At 45.5% G+C, this 14,652-nt stretch overlaps 1 protein-coding gene across 2 annotated transcripts in view; it reads right to left on the bottom strand.

Annotated features, from left to right (window-relative positions):
- ADAM19 (ADAM metallopeptidase domain 19) overlaps positions 1-14,652 on the bottom strand; it is an 81,530-nt gene that overhangs the window by 18,853 nt on the left and 48,025 nt on the right. For both annotated transcript variants that reach the window (XM_008515043.2, XM_008515067.2), the window contains 6 exons: positions 11,687-11,758; positions 7,981-8,147; positions 6,005-6,089; positions 5,176-5,315; positions 3,063-3,240; positions 502-591 (listed from right to left, as the gene is read on the bottom strand). In XM_008515043.2, coding sequence (XP_008513265.1) covers positions 502-591; positions 3,063-3,240; positions 5,176-5,315; positions 6,005-6,089; positions 7,981-8,147; positions 11,687-11,758 — 732 coding nt within the window. The remainder of the gene's footprint in view (positions 1-501; positions 592-3,062; positions 3,241-5,175; positions 5,316-6,004; positions 6,090-7,980; positions 8,148-11,686; positions 11,759-14,652) is intronic.

The following is a 14,652-nucleotide window of genomic DNA, read 5'->3' as shown; positions in this document are numbered from 1 at the left end:
GCATGGGCTCCAGAGTCAGGGAGACCTGGGTTAGCCCCTTTCCGGCTGTGTGATCCTGGAAAGGTCACTTATCCCCTCTGAGCTCCAGCTTCCTCATCTTAAATGGAGGATAATAATATACATCTCATGGACTTTTGTGAAGACTGAATGAGAAGACATATATAAAATTTTCCACACAGTGCTTGGCATCTAATAAGAGGTCCACTAATCTTGATCAAATTTATGATGATTATTATTATAAGCTCCAAATAAAACCAAACCTACTCTCTCAGGACACTTCTTCTTTTAAAAAGAAATCTCCCATCTCCCAGGAGTCACAGCCCCCTGGGATGATGTCAACTCAGCAAGGCCCAGTGGAAGAAAGAGTAAACTTTGTTCACAGGGCCTTTCCAACTTTGATGCCGTCACTTCCCCAGGATGGAGCCTGCATCCCAGCCGTCACCCCCAGCTGAGCTTTGGGTTCCAGGTCAGACCCCGGGCAGGGGGAAGAGGGCCCCTTACCTTGCAGTGGTGGCAGCAGGATCCATGGGCACACTCCGCCCCTTCTCTCAGGGTGCAGTTGGAGGCATTGCAGCACGGGTTACTACATTCCTGGGGAAGCAGGGGCACGACGTGAGCCTCTGGGGCAGCAGGGAAGGGCGACAGGAGTCTGGGCAGGGTGAGGGCCTTCCCTGTCGCCTGCATTTCCCCGTTCCTGCCCTACATGCCCCTGGATCCCAAGTCCCCTGGAAGTCTTTACCAAAAAAATCACTGCATGGCATTATTGTTAGGTAATGTGTATTTATCATAGAAAATGGACAAACGCATAATCGTCAGTAACACCACAACGTTCAAACAGCTATGATTTGAGTGTGGATATTTTTCCAGGTGTTTTCCTCTCCACATATACAGACATATACTTGTTTTACAAAATCGCAATATCCTCATTGCTTTTTAACTTAACATGGTATGCACATTTCCCCTTGTAACCATGTATTCTTCTAAAATATGATTTTTGGCATAGTATCACACCATATGGAAATTCTGTCTGTCTTGTCCCCAACAGAACATCCAGGGACTCTGTGTTCTACAGCTGCCCTCCCTCGCCCGACACTCCCAGGCCTTGCTGCCCCGTAAAAAGTGGCCATCAGGAGTAAGGGCATGCTGGAACCACCTCCCTCCAAACACAGTTTATGTCAGCTTCCTGGCCTGCTTCCTCAGACTTCTTTCACTACCTGCTGCTCTTCCTCAACCCTCACTGGCCTGGATCTTTTCTGAATAGAAAGTCTCTACGGAGTTCCACGCTCTCCTCTCTTCCTTCCTGCCCTATAGGTCCTGATTTGTTAACATACGTGAGATTTACAAAGATGATGAGACACCCTAATGACTCTGAATGTCCTTATCACACTCCTACTCTGTTCACAGGCCTACCCATAAACCATTTCATGACAATGGTTTGAGCTCCATGCACAGATCCATCACAGCCTGGTGAGGCGGGATTATTCCAATTCACAGATAGGGAAATCAAGGCTCAGACAAGTCCAGTGCCTGGTCGAAGCACACGCCTCACAAATGTTGGAGCCGAATTCAAGCCATTTTTGCCTGGAGCCCACCCCATGCTTATTAACCATATCATAAGCATAACCACGTCCAGGGGTCTAGCATGGCACTGGCCAACCACAGATACCCATCCGCCTGTCTCTGCTAAGAGAAGGAACAAGAACACTTTCCTTCCACTAATCTCCCACCACCCTGGGCTCCAGGCAGACATGTTCCTTCCCTTCTAACATACCATGTTTCTTCCCATCTCAAGGCACAGTTCCTCCCCGACCTGAAATGTGCCTTCTCTCCTTGTGTTCCTCCCTAACTCCTAACTTTGTCTTTGGATATGGGGTCAGAGGTCATACTCTCATCCAGTAGGGTGGCTCCCTTCACACCACATATACTCACTCATAGCCCTACATCACAGGTTGCATTTATATACTTTGCAATTAATCTGGTCAGTGTGTGTTTCCTCCACTAGACTATACACTCCACAAGGACAGGGACCACATCCATTTTTGCTATCCATTCTATACCTAGCATGCAACATAGCACCCCACACTCCTTGCACATGTGTTGAATAAGCAACTGCTCCAAATATAAGCCAACTTGCTGAGCCCACTCATGGGCTGCTCCTCATCCCCACTGGGCTCTCCATGATAACACCACTCCCTCCTTTCTGAAGGGTCTGGGCTTATCCCTCTGAACTCCTGGTGGTGGGGGTGGTGGAGTCTTTAAACAGTTCTTGTTTTATTATGAAAGTTCTATGCTGGCATTAAAAAAAAAATCAAACCACAGAGAAGGTTATACAAATAGCCTTTTCCACATACACAGACCCTCAATCTCCCCCCATCCTTTACTGTTACTCATGTATTCCCCCCAGATTGTTTTGCATATGTTAGCCCACATATTTTCATTCTTCAAAAAATAGAGATGAAACTATCCAGTTCTGCTTTTTGCAGAACAACACACATCTGTTACAAACGACAGAGCTCCGCTGCGTGCTGGCCACACTCATTCTGAAGACAGAAGGAAGGGAACAGCTCCCACACAAACAGTTCTGCTCCTTCTTCCTCCTCGCAGCCCTTTCCAGGCCTGACAGTACTTCCTACATCCCCTTTCAATCATCTCTTCTCCAGGCTAAACAGCATGAGCTTGTTATTTTAAGCATCCTCCTAAGGCCCAGGTTCAAGTTCATATATCCGGCTCTGTGGCCTCCAGAATAAATTCGGTGCAGCTGGAGGGCCAAGGAGGCCAAATGGGGAAGAGACTGTGGTTTCTGGTTAGAACAGATGCTCCCAAAGAGAATGCCACCTTGACTTGGACCTGAATAGTGCCAACCTCAAACTGGGAGAGTCGGCAGAAATGGTCCATGTTTAAGGCCTACTCTCCACATCTGATTTATGATGGGGTCTTTGATAGCCACGTGTATGTAGGAAATGCCTACGACTAAGAAATTTTCAATTGCATTCTTTTTGACATTGAGATTGTAAACCAATGCATATTCTTCCCCTCCCAATAGCATTGCTGTGACACCTTACCTCTTCCTCCCCACAGTCACACTCTTCCCCTTCTTCCAGGTACCCGTTCCCACATCTCCGGCCACCATACAGCGTCCTGGTATCTGGCATGTTGGAGAGACACATCCCACCACCTGATTGCAGATACCTGTCTAGCTCCTTCCTGTTGCATCCATTGAATACTCGGGGGAAGGGATGCCTGGCAGAGAATAAGGTCAGAGTTAGTTGGGCATCTGAGCATCAAGCAGCCAGAAGAGCCATCAATCCTGCTGCCCATTAGGCTGATTCCACCTGGACTCAGACTCCCACAGTCAAATGCACATACATTCTGCTCCCTTAGAACATCACTGATACATTAACTTACAATCCTTTCTAACCACCCCATAATGTTTGGGTTTCTTTCCCACCTTCTGCATGGAGGAAGTATTTGAAAATCAGAAGTAGTACTTTCTGCCATTTGCATGAAGGAGTTGCAATAAATAAAGGGTTATGAGTATGATACAACAGGTTTCTTGAGCCTTAGAGCTGAATTAAATACCAGCCAACCCAAACTTTTCCTGAAGCTGATATTAGATGGAGAATTTCTTGGAACAGAGGACCAGGCTGAAAAAGGCCAAGATCATGGGTTTAACTTCTTCATTGGACCAGTGATTTGATCTCTGTTCTAAGGATGGAGGCAGCACTCCAAATTCGACCAGCCAAATCACAAATGCATGGTCTTTATCACAAGGGTATGAATGGTCCTGGGTCCCGCTGTTGGGAAAAAGAATCAAAAGTCATACATTCCCTGGTGGCAAGATAGTACCACCATTTGGGTCCATAAAGGGAGAATTATCCTGATCCCAATTCTCTAAACCAACTAAAGCTTACGCACAGGGGGTTTCCTTCAGTTGTCGCGTATGTCACAAGGAATTTTTTACTAACGATTGTTAAACTACTAAAATTTGTGAATAGTTTAAAAACAAACTGGAGTAGTAATTAACTCTCAACCATTTGTCTACAAATATGCTTTTTAGATTGGGAGAGAAAGGGGTAGACTTAACAGTGGGCTCATAGGGATCTGAGCATGACCCATGAACCATCTTTTACATATCACAGCTGACAGGTGACAGAAAAACACTGGACACTGGAGCTCCAAGAAAGCTGCATTTTCTCTAAGAAGTAGAAGCAGGTCCTAATAGTCTGGGGTGGGCTCCCACCATGACGCTTTCCAAAGAGTGACTCAGGTCCTGGAAGAACTCAATGCTCTCTGCTGTCTGAGTCCAGACACTAAACATAAGTCCTCTGAATAAACTCCAGAATTCTCTTTCAAAGGCTCTAGTTTAAAAACCCCTCACAACTACAGGCAGATGCTGCTGCCTTGTCCTTGTTCCTTATGGTAAACGCAGCCTGTGAATTCCCTGAGGAGTCACCCTGGGGTGTGTGGATGCTCCCCTTCCTTTTCCTTGTTCTGGATGCTACATCAGCACTTTCAATCAAGGCTGGGACATAACAGCACTCATCAAACTCCCTTGACAAGGAGAGATTAAGGGTTTTGGCTGTTATCAAAATGGTCCTTATCAAAAATTCACGCAGAGAGGGGCTGGCCCAGTGGCGCAGCGGTTAAGTGTGCACGTTCCGCTTCTCGGCGGCCCGGGGTTCGCTGGTTCGGATCCCAGGTGCGGATGTGGCACCACTTGGCAAAACACCATGCTGCGGTAGGCGTCCCACACATAAAGCAGAGGAAGATGGGCACAGATGTTAGCTCAGGGCCAGTCTTCCTCAGCAAAAAGAGGAGGATTGGCAGTAGTTAGCTCAGGGCTAAGCTTCCTCAAAAAAACAAACAAACAAATAAAAAATTCATGCAGAGAAAAAGATACAGGTGGTCAGGCCAATTTTACAGCTGAAGATCTTAAGACAGAAATTAAGTATATCCAGGGTTCCACCAGCACCAAACCTCTTGCTAGAAACCTAGTGCTCCTTCCATACATTTCCTTTCTTGGTCCCCTTCCAGTGTCTTTGTTGTCAAAGCTGCATTTCCCTCCAAGGCCCCCAGCAGAGGTATAGCAGAGGCTCCCTGGGGCCGGCTGGGAGGAGCACATGGGTTGCACCGGCCTCATATGCTCTGCCTTCTGCACCTTCCTATCTGACTCACCCAGTGGCAGCTGCCATGATGCACCCACCGTCGGCTGCGCTGGCTGAGCAGCAATCTGCAGAATCATGGCTCATGCCAAAGTTGTGGCCCATTTCGTGGGCCATGGTGGCAGCCACACCAATGGCATTCTCGGAATGGTCCTGCTCAGAGAGAGAGTTTAGGTCAAGAAGACAGCTCTCCCTACCCCCAACCCTGCCTTTTCTTTAGCCAAGCCTTGCAGCTCTGCACTGATTCCATGATCACCGTGCACACAGGCTGTGATAAAAGCCTATGCTTTTAAGTACCATGCTGCGACTGCTGATACACAGGATGGATACAGAGGGGTAGACAAACCGATCACAGCAGCCTCCTTGATACCTAATTCTCAGGCTAGAATTGAATAGTCAAAACACTCTCACAAAGTCAGAGAGAATTTCAAAGGAAGGTAGTAATTTCCCAATCATGACTTTGAGACAGGCTCTTGTTTCATAATGATATACATAACAACACAAGACCTAGAATAAAAAACATTTTTTATCTCTGTTATCTTACTACTCCCCAACCCCTGGTTTGGAATATATGAGAGATCTAGTGATGTATTAATGTAATCGTTTCAGGGTTCTCCTGAGCTTGAACATCGGGGATTAATTACAAATAAATGAAAATTCACCCCTGGCTACCTCCATCTCTTAGAACTTTATGACTTCATTTTAAACAATTGCCCTTTTTGATGTCAAGCTTTATTTTTTTCTGCAACAATAAATATAAAATTATTTTTTACAAGATGATATCCTGTCTTGTGAGGCAGCTTTCCGCTTTCTGCAGCATCAACATACTGGCTGAGACTCACCATGTTGACGCCTCCAGACTGGTACACAGAGCACATGGCCATGAGAGGGGCCAGGCCGATGGTGGTGCCATGGAAGGACATGCCCCTGCAGGAGGGAGGGAGAGACGGTGATTCGGATGGGGGCTACACGGGCTGTTCCAATGTGCCCAGGAGCAGGTGGTCATTATGGTGTTCCCAGGCCCCACAGACATTCCCAAGGAGAGAGGCCCTGGTATTCTAGCCTAACTGGACAACTTCCAGGTCACCACACCTCTCACTTCCTCTCACCTATTCTCTTACTGCTCCAAAGAAACAGAAAGAGAGAGCAAAAGGTCACTTTTTCCCACAATATGCCCATAGCCCCATTCCCTGGAAGGAAATGGGCAGGGCTTGCAAAGCTGCATCCCATTCCTGCTGCAGAGGAAAAGGTCAGAGGGAGGGGTAGAGGGAAGGGTGGCACAGGTTCTGGTGTTGAAGTGAATCACGCCCACTTCCGCCAGCTGCTGGGTTCCCATGCCACATCCCTGGCTCTCTGGTATGTGTATTGGAGTCGGGTGGGGGGATTGGGCAGCAGCTGTAGGGGCTGATGCTTCATTCCCACATCATTCAGGGGCCAAGGAAACAGATGTGTCCCATCAGGAGCCTCACAAAGTGCAGCTGGGTACAAGGATGAGCTGTTTCTGCCTCTGTTTTTCAATTGTGATCCTAATCTGCCAACAGCCAGACCTACATTCCCCCAGTTTAACACATCCCTCTCTGAGCTGTATACACCCAGGGCAGGGGAGAAGGAAAGAATAAAATACCAGTGTTTCCATGCATGCCACAAACATGTACTTCACTGGAAAGATCTACGTGGAAATTCATTACGTGGTACTTTTATATCTCTTCCATGTTTGTCTTCTCATCTGAAACACGATACCTTTGAGAGCCAAGACTCTCTTATTTATTTGGGGTCACCAGAACTTAGCATAGAATCTGACACATAGTAGGTGCTTAATGTTTGCTGAATTCAAGGCAGACTCTTCTTTAGGGAAACAATCTGCAAAGGAATATGTAAAATACATTCAAATCTAGATGAAGCCCTACAGGTTATTTCATCAACTGAGACATGGCTCTGAGGAAGTCCTTCCCAAAGCAGGACAACAGGCTTCCAGAATTTAGGTAACCAAAACCTCTTCCTGGGTGAATGTAGTGCCATGAAGTAACCACGCACAGACCAGACTTGGGGTACTTCCAGGCTACTTCCCTGGTTTCTTTTAAAGAGTAAACAAAGGTTTAAATGATTGCTGATTCAGAGAGATATTTAGGGAACAGAAGGAAAATGATTTTATTACCTATATGCCCTTGGTTGTAACTGCCTCAAAATAATAAATACCAGAGAATCACCCTCGGGGGACTTTCAGGAGCCACCATGACCCCCAACAGTGTCTATTCTTTTCTCTCCAGGATTAAAGAAACTCCCACCCACCCCCAATGTCTCCTTCCACTGAACACATGGTTCCTGCACTACCTGCCACTTTGACTATCTCGGCTCTCATCCCTGAGCCCCTGGAAATGCAGTGAAGGACCACCCAAGGAAGCCCCTCTCCTGCACCTGCTTTGAGAGCTTAGCTCACACACTAGAAAAAAGCGCCGAGAAGATCACGATGCGCCCCTTAGAAAGTCTGTTTCAAAGAGGCCCATGAGCAAGAGCCAGTCACTTCCCAAACACACCCCCAAACATTTCAGACGTTCAACATCTAAGTCTATTTTCCCATCTAGGTTGTAAACATTTCTTGGGACTGTTACGACTTGTAGGCCTTTTAACATTTTCCGGGGTGTGCTGGGTACAGAGCACAAGTCTGAGAATTCCTTGATTACCTGGACCAGAGAGGCAGCATGGCCTAGGACAACCAACACTCGACACTGGGAAAAGAAAGGGGCAGACAGCACACGCACTGGGGGCAGGGGCTTTGCAGCCAAGGCCAAGCCAACACACATGGAAAAAGGCTATTTACGTGATTAATTGTGCATTGTCATGGTTCTTCTGGGTGAGTAGTTTGCGCCTCCAACTGAGAAATGACCAGAGAGTAGAGTACGGGTTCTCCGAAACTTCACACATGTTCCCATGAGTCCACACTTCCAAGCCCACGAGGGCAATCCGGATGTTCAACGATCGGTAAAACTGAAAGCACACAGAAGAGCCACAGCGTCATCTGTCAACACCACCTGAGATTTACAAGGCCCTAAGTGCTCAGAGCAGACACCAGATTGCTCTGCTGCACATGCTGCCAAGGGAAGGAGACAATAGGTGTTATTTACCTTTTTCAGAAATGGGAACTGAGATCCTGAGAGAGATGCACAGCATTCTAGTGGCAGAGCTGGCGTGACTTAGCTTAGAGAAAAGACTGAGATAGGACATAGAGTTGCTTTCAAATATGTACAGAGCTCTCATGGGGAAAACGGCTCACTGTTGTTCCACATGGCCCTGAAGTAAGGTTCAGTCAATAGGTAAAACAGACAAAAAGACACATTCCATTTTAAAATAGGAAAAACACTTTCAAGTCAAGCTGGTTGTAAGTAAGCTCAGAGACAAGCCTTGCCATTGTCTGTAATAAGTACCCTTGGTCTGACTGTCAGGGATGATTATCCCTCCCAATTCCTTTCCTGGTCCTTATCTTTTTCATACTTGTCTACAATGTTCTCTCATATATGAATTTTTAAAAGCAATTTTATTGAGGTATAATTTACATAAAATCCACTCATTTTAGATGTACAGCTCAATATTTTTTAGTAAATTTACCAAGATGGTAAATTTGGTATTACGGTAAAGAGATCACCATAATCAAATTTTAGAATATTTTCATCACACCAGTAAGATCCTTTATGTCCATTTATATTTATTTCCCATTTTCACTGCCAGATTCTGGCAATCACTAATCTAGTTTCTGTCTCTATAGATTTACCTTTTCTGGACATTTCCTATAAACAGAATTATACAATATATGGTCTTTTGTGTCTGGCTTCATCCATCTTGTAGCCCATATGAGCTTGTCATTCCTTTTTATATTGCTGAATAGTCTTCTATTGTATGGATACTCCAAATTATATATGGATACATTATTGTAAGACGTCTCCTACTCATTTTGGAAGTAGATGGGTATAAATGATATACAAGTAGATAGATATGCTTACTCTCAGAAGTTTCCTTCTCCATCACTGGAGGTGTTCAGGCTTTGGCAAAGATACCATAAACAAGTTGCAAGCATTAGACTGCAAGGTCCCAAATAACCTTCAGGATTCTGTCCAACCTGGAGATCCTGAAATTCTATAAATGAGACCTGACTCTTGGGCTCCTTAAGGCCAGAACTACATCTGACCTTGATGACATGGGATCTTTCATCTCACACACAAATAAGCAGGAAGAGGGTTCTCTTTAAAGCTAAGTACTGGAAGGCCTAGGTTCAAGAAACTCGTTGACTGGCCTAGCCTAGAGATTACTGAGCCAGTGACTTTGAAAAAACAAAAGTCACATGTAAACCTAGGTCACCTGAGCAGGAGACACCACCTTAATCCATAAGTGACACGTACTGCCCTAGCTAAAAATAACAATGGTAAAGCCAATGTTTATCAAGCACTTGCTATGTATTAAGCACTGAGGCTTAGAGAAGGTCAGGAACTTGCCTGAAGTCTCAGCAGGAAGAATGTGGAGCCAGGGTTAAGGCCCAGATTGTGAGACCTCAGGGCCTACACATGATCCTACACTGCTTAAGACTTGGCATAGTTATACATCCAGAGAATCAACTTGCCTCCAAGAAACTGTGGTATGAGATGGGCTCCACGTGCAGTGAAATATCAGTTGATTTCAATGGAAATTTGATTTTCCTCTTTTGTGCCAGGTCAATCATTACAGAAAATAAATGGTTTGGATTCCAATTTGAACTGGCTTGACTAGGAATCTTTTTAAGGACTTAAACTTGGCTTTTTCACAGTTAAGAAAAAACACTTTGGATTGGGTTCAGGATTCAGCAAATTAGTGCAGTTCATTCCAGTTTTAGTTCAACAACAGTTCAGTTTGAGTAGCTGGGTCAGCACGCCTCAGAGAAGTGGATTCGCCTTCCTGCGCCCCAGCTGGGAGGGACTAACATTAGCCGCTGAGAAGAGAACCATGACTGCATCAGAGAATGGACCAGCCAGCAAGGCTGGGGCTTCACGTGAGGACTGGCGTTTGCTGATGCTCTCTTCTCCTTCCACTTCTCATCACACCCTTGGTTCTATCACCCAGACCAGCTGGACAGTTCACAAAGGAGAGACCTAGCCAAGTCTCCCACCTGCTGCGTCTCCAGAACAATAGATGTCACGTGGGTGACAACAGTGTCTGCCTCCTGTAGCTTTTCTTGTTTTCCCAGATGTTGAGTGTTTGGGATGTGGGATAATTTAGATGTTATTGTTGATTGAGCTGAGAGCTAGAGAGAGTACTAAACTGTGTCCCTGGAGTCCTTCCTTCCAGGAAATGCTAGTGTTTGACTTTCACCTGTCACTGACCACTGACTGGTGTTTCCAGAGCCATCTAGGGCAGAAAAGAACCATATGGCATAGATTCTCCCACCTGATGACTTCAGAACACCACCATTTGCTTGTAAATCCCTAAAAAATACTTAAGTTCTCTTCTTTATCTTCTAGTGTTTAGAAAAAAATGACTTCCCCTTTAGACCTGTGATGCAAGAATCCCTAACAGACTCAGAGTCAAGCTTCAGAAGTTCCGAGTGCCCTGAAATTGTACAATAAATGTTACCAGATTCTCAAAGAGACCTGTGACCCCAAAGATGTTAACATCTACTTTTTAAAACTATTTACACTAGCCTATCAAGAGGCTACTGTCGTTCTATGTTACCTATTCTACTGCATTTTGCACTATAAATACCCTCTTTCATATAAACAATATATAAATAAAGTACTCTCAAGTCCCGGACCAGCCTGTTCTAGTAAAATTCATGAATTTGGGTATTTCCGAAGAACATGTTTAAAAGGGTCTGACCTAAGAAAGTTAACCATCCGCACCATCTTTCTAAGAGAAAAGAAATAATTTCAGAACCGTTTTACAGATGAAGACTACTCTGATTGGCCCAAAATAACCCACCCCTAAACTTTTAAGGCTCTCTACCTTTCCCATGCTGAACTACCTCATCCCCTCCTAAGTCACAGAATTCCTGGGTTTTATACTTGGAAGGAACCTTAAAGAACCTTAAAGAACCTTAAAGCATTCTTAAACTGGGCTCCTCCATGTCCTAAGTTCCCCAGGAGGCACTGCAGGGGTGAGGGGAAGGGGTCAGAGGACAGTACTCTGGGTCCTCACCCCTGCTTCAGGTTAGAGCAATCTGTTTTCATCTGGCTTTTATATTAGACATTGGCATAAGATTTCATTTAAAAGAAGGATTCCACCAGAAAAACAAAAATAATCGAAAGCCATTGATTCAGACCAACCCCTCTATTTTGTAAATTAACAAAACAAAACTGCAACCCAAAGAAGATAAGTTACTTGGCTAAGGTCAAAGTGAGGGCTTTGTCATGACCACTCTGAGCCTCTATGGCATTATTATTGTCTCAGAAACTGGTTGCGGCAGCCATTCCATTGAAAGGCAACTCAGGTGCCACGTGATCTCCTATCCTTCGGCCCCTGAAAGGTGCTGGCACCTTTCCCACAAAGTACACACCTGGTCTCACCTTATCAACGTAATTGGCGATCTCCATGAGCTTGTATTTGGTGGCATCCTGGTCTCGTCGATTCTTCTGAAACTAAACGGAGCAAGCAGAACTGGGTGAGACTCCAAAACCCCTTGCAGGACCCCTCCTGTGCCCCATTACTTGTCTTTGAATTAGCTTTTGTCTTCTTCCATCTTCTATGAGCAATCGTTTTTATACAACTGTCTCCCCTACACACAGAGTATCAGCTCAGCAAGGGCAGAACCTGGGTCACATCCATCCTGGTATCCCCAACTACTCGCTCAATGCCGGGCACAGGTTGGGCATGCAATAGTTGTGTAGTGAACTGAATTCTCTTTCTCCAGCCCTTGAAGTCAACCTTGTTCATCTGTCCTTCAAATTACATGGCCTCTTGCAAACTCCCACTGGGACTTAGAAGAGGGACCAATCCAATCCTTGCCTTGGTCATCACCCCAACATGAAGCTACCATCACAGGGATCTCATGAGGCCTCCCTACATGTGATCAGTCAACATTGGTCAAATTGCTGTTGAATGCCTGCTTATGTGCAAGGCATTGTTCTTGGCACTAGGGAGGACACAGAGTGTGAAATCCTGGTACTAGCCTAGGGGAGCTTCAATCAAAATAGAGAGAGGGCCAGAAATAACAATAATGGCAGATTCCGTATTTAAGGAGTATACCATTGAAATGAGCTGAGAAAACGTGCACAGAAATAACTGCAATTAATAACTCAGATCGATTGGCAGTGCCTTCTACAGTGAGAAGAATTCTGAGACTGAATGGGGCTCGGCAGCAAAGAGTGCTGGGCTTGATTAGAAATGTGTGGCACGGGTACCAGGAGGAGGACATTCAGTATGTAGCCTCACATTTATCATTCCTGCTTCAGAAGGGTAGATCTCTTTCAGCTCCAACAATGAAAGAAAGCTTCACAGTGTAAAGATAAAATTTGCTACAACTGCAACCTAAATTTGCAAATGATGAGCATTTCCTGCCACTGCTATTCTTAGAAGGAATCTGGGTAGCTATCTGATTTACCTTTGTTACACGCTACATATGTCATTTCAATTCTAAACTTTCACGTCCATTCTCCACCACATCCCACAAGAATATCCAAGCAAGAAACAAAAAACAAATAAAACACTCTAAGATATTTGTCGGGATGGGGGTGTGTTCCAGCCATGACATAGGGAAGAAACCCACTGTTTCCTATTCTCCCACTGCTTTTGGACTTTCCTGGGCTTCCTCGGAACTGCCACTCATAAGAACTGTCAATTATCTCACTTTCACCGTCGCTTTCTGCAGAGTTAAATTCAATGTAAGGCCCTGTGACTTACAGTTTTCCAAGGTGCTAATCCCGAAATTTCTCACTATAGAGTCACCTCATTTCTAAATTGGTCTCATTGCACAGAAAGTGTTGCAGCATTTAGTGAATATTATTGAACACATTCAGATTTCCTTGTCTTTCAAAGACATTAATTCTGTCTTCCAATGACTGCCTGATAATCCCCCTGTAGTTTAAGGAACGTATCATGTTGGCCAGAAGAATCTCAAGTAGGAGTCAGAAAACTTTATCTGTAAATGGTTTTATTGTAAATATTTTGTAAATTATAAATTTATAGATCTGTAATTATAAATTACAAATATTTGTAATTATTTACAAATATTGTAAATATTTTGGACTTTGCAGGCTTATTTTCTCTATGACAACTACTCAACTCTGCCACTGTAGCTCAAAAGCAGCCACGAACAACATATATGGCAGTAGGCATGGATGTGTTCAGTAAAACTTTATTGACAAAAACATGTGGTGGTCTGGATTTGGCCATGGGCTGTAGTCTGCAGACCCCTGATCTATAGAAAGGAACATTTCAACCTTACACTTTCTAGGGTGACACAGGAAGTAAAACCTGGTGTGTCATCTGGCCTTTCCCAACTACCCCACATTCTGTCCGTATCATGAAAGTCCTCTGCATCTCTGTTTTTACAGCTATCCTGTCCCCTACAACATCTAACCTTGCTCTTCCCCCACCTGCATTTCCTGTTTCTGCTGAGGACTGAACAAGCTGAGAACCACCCCAGGCTCTCCCACCCACGCCCAGGGAGTGAGCAGCTGCTTGGGCATATTGACTGCTGACACCTTTCTCTCTAGGCAGCAACACTACCCGTGTCTCTGCTCCCCGTATTGAGCTCAGAGCCCAGAGGAGGAGCCTGGCCTGTCTCAGCACCAGGCTGTAAATCACAGATAAGGCAGCCCTCCTCTTCCCTGTCTTCCCATCCTCTCAGATTAATTAATTGTCAGGGATACATTTCTGCCTGCAGAGGATGAGAGGCCGCTGGAAGAGGGAGCGGGGAGGGGTGCTGAGGAGGGTGGGGATTTGTGAACCTGTGAACCCAGCCTGGCCTATGATGTCCCTCCCGCTCCGGGAACCATTCAAAGTCCAGGACCCTGAGAAATGAGCACGTTCCCTAGCCACCATGCTGCGTGAATCATGCCCTGCCGGGAACGCCTGTGAGGGTGTGCTGAGGGCACTCTCCTCTGGAACAAGAAGATGGCTCTAGGTGACACCACAGTCCTGGAGGCACCTTGGGCAGACACTTTTCTCTTGGGGGTTTGTGACCCTGGAGGTCAGGAGACTGAAGATGCCCAATCCCTACCCTGCCCCCACTACTCCAGCTTCCAGAGACTCACACCCAATGGGTGTTAAAACCCTGCACCAAGATTCCACCGGGGAGGGTGCAGGGTGGAAGGGGAGGGTCCCCGCACCTTCACATTAGAGCAGCTGCGTTTCTATATGCTTAGCTATCAGCGTCCCAGGAGCTTTCATCTGAACAAAGGATTCTGTGGCTGGAAAAAAAATGGCTCAAGACCACTGTATTAGACGATCTTAGATGCAAAGCTTAAAAGGAAAAATGTCCTGGAGTCAGAGGAGCTCAGCTTTCTTCCAGCAGCCCTCCCAGCACAGGTGG

This window comes from Equus przewalskii, chromosome 13 (genome assembly GCF_037783145.1).
Source record: "Equus przewalskii isolate Varuska chromosome 13, EquPr2, whole genome shotgun sequence".
Taxonomy (NCBI): Eukaryota; Metazoa; Chordata; class Mammalia; order Perissodactyla; family Equidae; genus Equus; species Equus przewalskii.
This window is presented reverse-complemented; position numbering and strand designations above follow the sequence as displayed.